Here is a 10,617-nt window from a genome sequence, read left to right on the forward strand (position 1 = left end):
AAATCGACTCAGCCGTGTAGGAGTTAATAAGGATTAATATCACAGACACAAAGTCAATTATATATAATAGCATTCATACATTTATACGTACATACACACGATATATATATATATATATATATATATATATATATATATTCTTATATAATATAAAGCTGAATGTGTGTGTATGTGTGTGTGTGTGTGCCTGGTCACGAATAGGCTCCTATAGGGTTGACTACTTTAAAAAACTGATTACATATAATGACAGCAGATGTATCGAGACACAGGAATGGATATGTTTGATCTGGCAGAACGGTGGTTCATTAAAATTGTGGGGTCTGCGTTCGCGCCTGGTCCAGCATGGAAATAAAAATATTAAAAATGAAAAAAAAAACCGTTTACAAGTGTTTTTGATAGAGATGTACATAAAAATGCTTTGATAAGTATGTTTTAACTTAAATAGGGATGGTACAATAAAATTGTGGGGTCTACGTTCGCGCCTGGCCTCCATAGAATGGAAATATGCACCGACTTTAATAAATACTTTTCATATCATTCTGCGTAAGTATACTTTGATAATTATGTTTCAGTTTGAAGAAATATGGTATAATCAAATTATGGGGTCTTCGTTCGCGCCTGGCCTCCATATAATGGAAATATGTCACAAAGTTTAACAAGGTTTTTTAATATAGATTCACAGAATATTGTGATAAGTGTTTCAGTGTGAACAGGTATGGTATAATAAATTATGGGGTGTATCTATTTTATTTTTACTTTCATCATATTTTTCTTTGGTTTTGATTCGAAGCTATCTCTTTACAACCCTTCCTTTACATAACCTATCATACTTTAATAAATTAGAGTCCATTTTCTGTAGGCTGTTTTTGAACCAAGTCAACGACGGGTACTTTTGCTAATATATGTATAAATATATATATATATATATATATATAGTGTTGTCTAAAAGAAAGTCCGCAAATGTATTTATTTTCAAAAAACTGCAAATCTAAGCTTTATTAAATGTAACCGTTTAAACAAACTTTGCCTCATTTGATTCGCCTTTTACTCCTCTAAAATTTTACCTTCTCATATTTGACTTTTAATTGAAATATTCTAATGTTCACATCAATTTTAAAAAATAAATTCAAATTGAGGAGGCAAAAAGAAAGTCCGCAGCAACAAATTCGCTTAAAACCAGCTGAAATTATCGCCCCTAAATAAGTTTAAAATATCCACTAACAGGTACCAAAGTATCTCTAATCTAAATTGTTGTTGTTCCAGGTTATAAAACGTAACATTTGGTCCATATGTCACGATTTCCTCTTAGTGATGTTCAGAATCTCATTAATCTTAACCTTTCTGGTTTATCCAATCGCGAAATTGGCCGCAGATTGAAATGTGATGAGAAAACAGTACGAAAGACTGTGCAAAGGCACCAAAACACCGGCAGTGTTTCCTAAACCTGGTCGTACTAGAGTTACTTCTAACAGGAAAGATAATGCTATCAAGATCCGCAGGCTAAAAAATAGATTTTAAACGGCTCCCCAAATCAAACAACACTTTAAAAGATCCCTCTTTCTACTTTCAAGAACAGATTAAAGGGATTTAATTTGCGGGGATATGTGTCAAGACACAAGACAATGATTTCTGTAAAGAACAGAAAGCGCCGTCTAGACTTCATTAGATGTAATTAAGATTATAACTCTTAATATTGATTAAAAGTTCTTTTTAGCGACGAAAGCAAGTTCAATAGGCTAGGCAGTGATGGTAGACAGTAGTTCCGTCGGAGGAAAGACGAAGAATTTAATCCATAGTGTTCAGTTTCAAGGCTGCAAGGTGGTGGAGGTTCAGTTTTGATGTGGCGCATTGTTCGTACCAATGGTCCAGGGTCTATAATTCGCTTGCAAGTCGAAGTAATTCGATTAGTACATTAATATGTTGAATGAGCATCTTCTACCCTACTTTGGTCGGAATTTGGATGATAATTTCATCTTCATGCAGGATAATACTCCCATACACACAGCTGGTAATGTCTTGAGGTTGCTGGAAGAGAATGATAGTCCGTGTTTTGATTGGCCTGCACAATATCCAGACCTCAATCCTATCGAAAACGTATAGCATTACACCAAGCAACAGTTACGCAAGATAAAATTCCAAATTAGGAAGAACTTTGGACAAAAATGAAAGAAAAGTGGGATGCCTTTTCCTCGGAGTATTGTTGCAGTCTACTTCAAGGCATTTCCAAAAGATTGCAGGGTGTCAAATTACAGAAGGGCTATGCTACCAAAATATTAACGAGTTCATTGTGTTCCTGTTGAATGTGTGTTGCATTAATGCCCTAAAGTTACATTTAAATAACAATTTTCCCTTGTGCGGGCTTTCTTTTTTAAAATTGACGTGAACATTAGAATATTTCAATTAAAGTCAGATATGAACATGTAAAATTATAGACTCCTAAAAGGTCAATCAAGTATAGTTTGTTTAAACAGTTACATAAAATCAATCTTTAATCTGCAGTTTTTAAAAAAATTACAAGTGCGGGCTTCATTTTGCCGCCTCTATGTATCTCTCTCTCTCTCTCTCTATATATATATATATATATATATATATATATATATATATATACACGGCAAAAGAGAGAGAGATAGACAGACAGAGGCAGAGAGAGACAGAGATAGAGAGAGAGAGAGAAATACGCAGCCATGGGCAAAATCATGGAGCACCACTGAAAAATCTGAATTATGATTCAAACTTATATATTTCAAGGTTAAGAATCGTAGCGTAAACATTAATCAAGCTATTCTTTAAACAATCAATATTTGTCATGTGCTCTATTTATCTTTATAACAGCGTTTATTAGTTTTTGAGCACGTGGTTGCGTCTATGCGTCTATTTTCTGTCACCCTTCTTTAGGGCCCTTGGCGCAGTAGATAGAGACGCTGAATCTCTACGGTTCCAGGTAAGAATTGTCTGAAGAAAGCGGTTTCAATCCTACCCTAAGGTGGCCAGAGTTTTACTTGGGCAAAACGTGGTGAGACAACAACTATGGATCGTAGTAATTGCTCTGAATGCAGTCAGGAGATTCGGAGTTCCTATTTTGTCCCGGTTACCACCTTATGAAAGCCAGAGTAATAGTTGGCCGAAATGTCGTGAAACAATAATTAAGAAAGATGAGGATATTAGTCCGCAATAGATAAATTAATAAATAATAATCGTATCAATGATGAATTCTAATTAAAATTATATATATATATATATATATATATATATATATATATATATGTACACACCAGTAATGAAAATTTACAAGGTTTAGTTCAAAATATAGCTGAGAAGGTGATCTATCAGTTTTAAAAATTGTTTGAAATTTGGTCGCAAAATGAGTCAGAGCTGAAGCTTTAAAGAAGTTCTAAATGAGTGAAACTAACAGTTAACCATATATTTACACACTACCGTATTTGAATGATCTGCTTATAGATTATTTTTCAAATAAATATTAGATTTATGCCACAATAATGTCGTTTTCGAATGTTCAACTTAAAGTCAAAAACCGACATTATGTTTGCACCAACCTTATAGACAAGTATTTTATACTTAAATACCTAGCCTAATACGCAATTGTTTGTGTAAAAATTTACACTTACTACTGGAGGGATGGTTCGAACACAACCTGACTGTTATACTTTACTGCTTAGAGTAGCATCTTATCTTGCAGGCGTTTTTAATTAATGCAAAAACTACAGGTGTGTAAGTGCCGACAAATGCCGTGTCTGCGGGCATTCAAAATAACGGTCCGAAATTATCCAACGAGTTATTTACCGCTTTATTCTATAAAGATGTTTTAACATTAATTTATAAGGGGGATTTATAACTATAAAAATATATAAAAAAATATTAATACTTATTTTTATACGTACAATCAATAAGGTTTCTTGCTTGTGTAGTCATCAGTGTAAGAAGTTGTAATTAGTATCCGATATTCTACCTCAGTCAGAAACCAACTTTTAACTGTGTTTCTTAGCAACTAATCCCCTGTATATATATATATATATATATATATATATATATATATATATATATATATGTAACTGCTTAATTTACTCACATAAAATTAATATACGAAAGTACAAATTTAAGTATTTACTTCAAAAGTGCTCAATACGTAGGTAGAGCTTGTTAGTAAGTTATAATATGTATATGGCGATTAGGCTACACTGAATATTCCGCGTTTCATCCACTCAAGAACTCTTCAGGCTTATTCGCGAATTCTGTGGTTGTTTGTCGTTTTTATATGAGCATCTCTATTGAGAATTTAGTTAGCCAATCAGCTTTCTAGTATCCACCGCGCCATCTCTATCAGCCAATGAGCATGCACTTATCGGACAAAGGCCTATTTGACCTGTGGTTGGCCTGTTCCTTTGTGTGTGCTCTATTTAGCCTGGATATTTTGTTTCTTAATCTGTTGTAAATCAGTGGGTCTTTTATGTTAGTGTATGTTAGTTTATATATACATTTTTTATGTTAGTTGATGTTAGTTTATATATAAATTTCATACATATATGCGCATATATATACATACATATACATACATATATGTGTGATCGTTTATGCATATTCATGTTTATTTAATTTATTTATTTGTTTATTTTCTATTGTTTTTGTAAGTTTTACAACTATTTGGTATCGCTATCCTAGAGTAAATTTTGTCTTGTGAACACAGTTGTCTGCTATTTCTCTTCTACAGTTTAATAGATGTTGGGTTTTTTTAAGGTACAGGATTGAAAAGTTTTCATTAAGACATAAACTACATGGTTCAACTCCGGGCAAGAACAACAATACTATATATAAAAATACTAATAACAAACAAGATAAATGCAACTGTAGACACCGCACACTGAATAGTCCGCGTTTCATCCACTCTAGGACTCTTCAGGCTTATGCGCGAATTCTGTGGTTGTTTGTCGTTTTTATATATATAATGTATATGTAATATATATAATATATATTTATAATATATATATATATAATATATATATAATCTATATATAATATAATATATAATCTATATATAATATAATATATATTGAGTACTGTTTATTTCCCCTGCACAATATTATGTAATTCATCAGAGTAACTATGCCATATCTTCCCAGGGAGCAGGTATATTCAAGTAAGCAGTACAGCTTTCACACTTTCTCTTAGCAGTCATTGAAAGTTCAAATATGGTACCACATGGCAAAGAACTCTCTGAGGATCTTAAATAAACGTATTGTAGCGATACATAAATATGGCCAAGGCTACAAGAAAATTGCTAATAGCTTGAAGCTGAGCTGGGACACAGTGGCTAAGATAATCCAGCATTTTAAAAGAGCAGGGTCCACTCAGAACAGGCCTCGTGTATGTTGTGCAAATAAACTTAGCGCATGTGCTGAGCGTCATATCCAAATGCTTTCTTTGAAAGGTCGACGTAGTAGTGCTGTTAGCATTGCTGCAGAGATTAAAGAGGGTGGGGTTCAGCCTGATAGTGTTCAGAGTATACGTTTCACCCTGCATCCAATTGGTGTCCATGGCTGTCATCCCAGGAGGAAGGATTTGCTGAAGGCAATACACAAGAAATACCGCAAACAGTCTGCTGAAGACAAGTCAATTAAGCCCATAAATTACTGAACCATTACTGGAACCATGCCCTATGGTCTGATGAGACGAACTTTAATTTGTTTGGTTCTGAAGGCCTTAAGGAGTACAAAGAAAAGTGTCTCATACCTACAGTCAAGCATGGTGGTGGGATGTCATTGCCTGCGGTTGCATGAGTGCTGTAAGTATTGGAGAGTTACATTTTATTGAGGGAAACATTAACTCAACATGTAACTGTCAAATACTGCAGCAGAGCATGATCCCCTTCCATCCAGAGCAGTGTTCCAGCATTACAATGACCTAAAACACACATCCAAGACAACCACTGCTTTACTGAAGAGGCTGAGGGTAAAAATTATGGACTGGCTAAGCATTTCTCCAGACTTGAACCCAATAGAAAAACTTTGGGACATCCTCAAGCAGAACGTGTAGGTGTGCAAAGTCTCAAATATCCGCCAGATCTTCCACAGCGTAATAGAAGATTGGAATAACATTGCAGTGGCTACATATGAAGCTCTGGTAAACTCGATGCTCAGGAGAGTAAAGGCATTTTTGATAATGATGGTGGCCATACAAAATTTTGAGAGTTTACATGTTGTATGTTAATATGGACTACATTTCGTAAGGGGTGTACTCACTTTTATTGAGTCATATTTTACTGGCGAAATTTCGAGTTATTTTGAGGGAAAAATAAATTAACTTTGTTATATATGTTGCAGACAGACTACTTTTCGTTGTGTCAAAAATCATTTTTCAGTGCTGTCCTATAAAAAGATATACTTAAATATTGGAAAATATGTAGGGGTTTACTCACTTTTGTGATACACTGTTATAAATTTATAGCATCTATAATTATATTAACCTCATTTTTATATACATATATAAATATATATATATATATATATATATATATATATATATATATATATATATATATATTATAGTTCTATAATGTTCAACCGCTGGTGCCCTATTGAACTAAATACTTCTTTCTTTGGAATCAAAATCGAGCAGAAGAGAACATCACTGAAAGCAATACATTTTTAGAATAATTGTTTTGTTTTGTTTTTAATTGAGTGGTTTAAACGCCGAGGTTGTGCTAGCGCTGGAGAAAAGACAGATTGAGTCATCGAATGTTGTCTACTATTTATTTGCTGATTTAACACGTACACAGACAGCCGATGTCATCCCATTAATTCTGCCCGAATTTTAACCTTTGTATTAAAATTGAATGAAACTTAAAAAATAGTGTGTGCATTGTGTTATTTTTTATATTTTTATGTTTAAGCGCATTTAAATGATTACAATTTGTTTCACAGAATGATGTAATTTTAATTTGCGTGATTACAACCCTACTAAAATAGAAATGTCATAGAATCATTTGAGGCATATAATCCTTTATAAGTTCAAGAAATGAAATCTCAGAAGTCGAAGCGGCTAGAAATATTCATTAATTTATGGAAAGGAATGTGTGAATGAAAGAACTTGTAGAAGGTGCTTCAGAAGTAGATTGGTTTGTTGGTTGTTTTTTTGTTTTACGGCATATCAACCCTATTCGGGTTATTTAATGCCGAATCCAAAGATTTTGAAGAAAACTTTTTAGTAGAATATATTTGTGGTTTTCAAGTCGGTTTCTATTTAACCCATAGTTGGAACCCTAACAGGTACTACCACTCCGGGTCAGAGTGGACCTGGGAGCAATGGTAATTAAAGGGTGGCTCCACACTCCCTAAAGCCCGCAAGCTGGGGTCTCACCACTGGATATAGTTTAAGGTCATATCCAGGACCCCCATTGAGGGACTTTTACCCTTTGCAGGGGGGGGGCAGTCGGTGTATTCTAATGCCCCACTGACAGGGCCTTCAGAAGTGGAGATTTCACTTTGAAGATGAAGATCGAACCGGACGTCAATTGAGTTTGAGGATAAGTTTTTTACGCAGCTGCTGAAAAAAAAAATCCTGCTTTATCAGTTGAGGAATTAGCAATAAAGCTGAGTTCAAATAATACAAACGTTCATCGTAATCTTCAACAACATGGAACATTGGTGCTTCCTTAATTGTCTGAAAACAATCTCAAATCCCGAGTCGACATCTGCTCTTCTCTCCATTCTCACTAACTAGTTTCACCTTTTTTGGATAGACTTGTGCTTGGTGACGAAAAATGGATGTCTTTTCGAAATTTAAATCTTCGTAAACAACGTCTGGGTAAAAGGGAAATGTATCAGCCACAGCAGAAAAGAGAACTTTTCTTTCAATATGGTTGGATTTTCAAGGAATAAACCACTTTAAATCGTTACCACCGAATGCAACAATTAATGCTAAAATATACTATCAGCAATGAGAGCGCTTGGACATAAACCTTTAAGGGAAACATACCTGCTCTAGTCAATCGAAAAGTGGTTGTGTTTCATCAGGACAATAAATGATCTCACACAGCAAGATCACCCCACAAAAGACCGAATAACTTGGTTAAGAGAACATTCCTCATCCAGCCTATTCTCATGACCTTGCCCCTTCTGACTACTATTTGTTTCGCAGTTTACAAAATCATTTGGAAGAACAGTTTTTGTAACGCAGAAAGATGTTGAAACTTACATTTGTGAGTTCTTTGAATCCAAGCATAAACGGATTTTATTGATGTAATTAATAAGCGTGTTAATAGATAAAAGGAAGTCATAGATGATCAGGGAAAGTGTATTGATGATTAAATCTTTAACTAAATGTAACATTTGGACGCTTCTTTTATTTATTTATAAATTCGGACAGAACTTATGGGATAGCCTAATAGTTTGCACATAAATATAACATTAACCTGCGTGGCCAGAGACGAAGCTGGCATCACATGACTTTTGGAGAAAATGAGTGAAATAGGTAGATTAGTTCGTTCGGTTGGTGAGAAATGAGCCAAACAAAGACACCAATATGCCTGTAAATCTAGACGTTTCCCGCCGCAAACATAAGAGCCGGCAGCGCCGAAATTTAAATAAAAAGCCCTTTTTCTACATTTTGAGAAGGCCCTTTTAATTTAGTTTCTTTTATACCTGAAATACAGACGATGATCCAGAGTATTGCGGAGATGATTATAAAGGAACCGTCCTTGTAATTGGAGGAACAGAGACCAGAGGTATAATTTTTTTGTGCTGTTTTAATTTTTGATTCGTATTGATACAAACGTCTATTTCGTATATTTGTAACTTACGAAATATAGGTCACCACATTAGTATATACAGGGTGACCCCAATAAAAATTGGTCCAACTCTAATTAGGCCCCGTTTCTTAGTGTTTTGTTCGAATGAAATGAAACATTGGTCATAACCAGTTTATTATATTCAAAACGTCACATCAAAACACTAGGGTATTTGGCCTTTTTTCTTAATTGACTGTAAAATGGTCAGAAAAACAATTGAATGCTCTCTGTTTTTTTGGGGGGGTGGGAGCACCCTGTATAATATAATGTCTATATATCTACGTTTCAGTAAAAGAAATTTAGCTTAGTAAAATTACACATTAGAGAAAAAGATGTATGTTTACAACTTAATGCGCTGCATAACATTATGCACTTTTTCTTGGCTTTCGGGCCAGGATGACAGCGTAGTATCTGTCTTAATGCTTCACTTTATCTTTCCTGTCCTTAGTCGGTTAAAGTGTAATCCTCCATAACTGAAACAATTTTTATTTTTTTCCTATTCAGTGTAATCTTTTTTGGGGGAGTTGGATCTTTCCCACATCAAAAACCGACCTTGTATCTAACTCTGCTCTTGTGAGGGCGAGTAAATAGAAACGTTATACTCTTTTCTCTTCCCTGCAACCTCTTTCTCACAAAAGAGACGTTGCGACCCTGTCTGTTTTATTGTTATTTTCATGGCAAGTGCTTGGCTGAGCTCGAATCTCTGGTCCCTTCTCACCAAACATTCACGAGAAACACTCGTTTGGTTGTAAACACTATCCATAGTTTTGCCCCACTATTTATCTACGCCTAAACCAAAAGTAGATTCCATGAACAAAGCTTCTTTCTAATACTGTACACCTGTGGAACTCTCCTCCGTTTACCTGCTTTCCAGCTGACTACAATATGGCCATCTTCAAGTCCAATGTAAACAAGTTCTTGATGAGCCGTTCTCCTTAAGTAATCCAATTTACCAAATTTACACTTGTAACGATTACTGTGATATTGCCCTTTTGACCACTGTACACTCTTTAACCCTTATCCTCGAGTGGCCTCTGGGCCTTGATAAGTGTCGATTCCTTTGTAAAAAATAAATTATGCACAGACATACCACATTTTTAACGCTGTGTATCATATAAAAATGTGCTCTATATCTGCGAACTCTTTTATATATATATATATATATATATATATATATGTATATATATATATATGTATATATATATATATATATATATATACTATAAAGCTGAACGTATGTGTGGGTGTCTGGTCACGAATAGGCTCCTATATGGTTGACTATCATAGAAAACTGATCACATATAATGATAGAAGATGTATCGAGAAACAGAAATGGGTATGTTTGATCTGGCATAATGGTGGTTCATTAAAATTGTGGGGTCTGCGTACGCATCTGGTCCACAAAGTATGGAAATAAAAAAAATTAAAAATAACAAAAAACGTTTACAATTGTTTTTGATGAAGATGTACATAATAATACCTTAATAAGTATGTTTTAACTTACATAGGGATGGTATAATAAAATTGTGGGGTCTGCGTACGCGCCTGGCCTCCATGGAATGGAAATAGACACAAACTTTAATAAAGACTTTTCATATCTATCTGCGTAAGTATACTTTGATAATAATGTTTCAGTTTGAAGAAATATGGTATTATAAAATTATGGGGTGTTCGTTCGCGCCTTACCTCCATACTTAAACTTAAATTTGACCTGAAAATCTCTTTAAAAATAGCGCGCTACTAAAAATGCATAAGCACATAATTCTCGTTTAATTTTACTTCTTCTCGGGTGCATACGATAGGAGAAGTACAAGCAT

At 34.4% G+C, this 10,617-nt stretch overlaps 1 protein-coding gene across 1 annotated transcript; it reads left to right on the forward strand.

The window, feature by feature from the left end:
- Positions 1-5,214: 5,214 nt before the first annotated feature.
- Positions 5,215-5,649, forward strand: LOC145291037 (uncharacterized). Its single transcript, XM_080136544.1, has one exon. The coding sequence runs from the start codon at positions 5,215-5,217 to the stop codon at positions 5,647-5,649; it is 435 nt and encodes a 144-aa protein (XP_079992670.1).
- The last annotated feature ends 4,968 nt before the right edge of the window (positions 5,650-10,617 follow it).

The sequence above is a fragment of the Euprymna scolopes genome, chromosome 12 (genome assembly GCF_053919585.1).
Source record: "Euprymna scolopes isolate OS-2025 chromosome 12, ASM5391958v1, whole genome shotgun sequence".
Taxonomy (NCBI): domain Eukaryota; kingdom Metazoa; phylum Mollusca; class Cephalopoda; order Sepiida; family Sepiolidae; genus Euprymna; species Euprymna scolopes.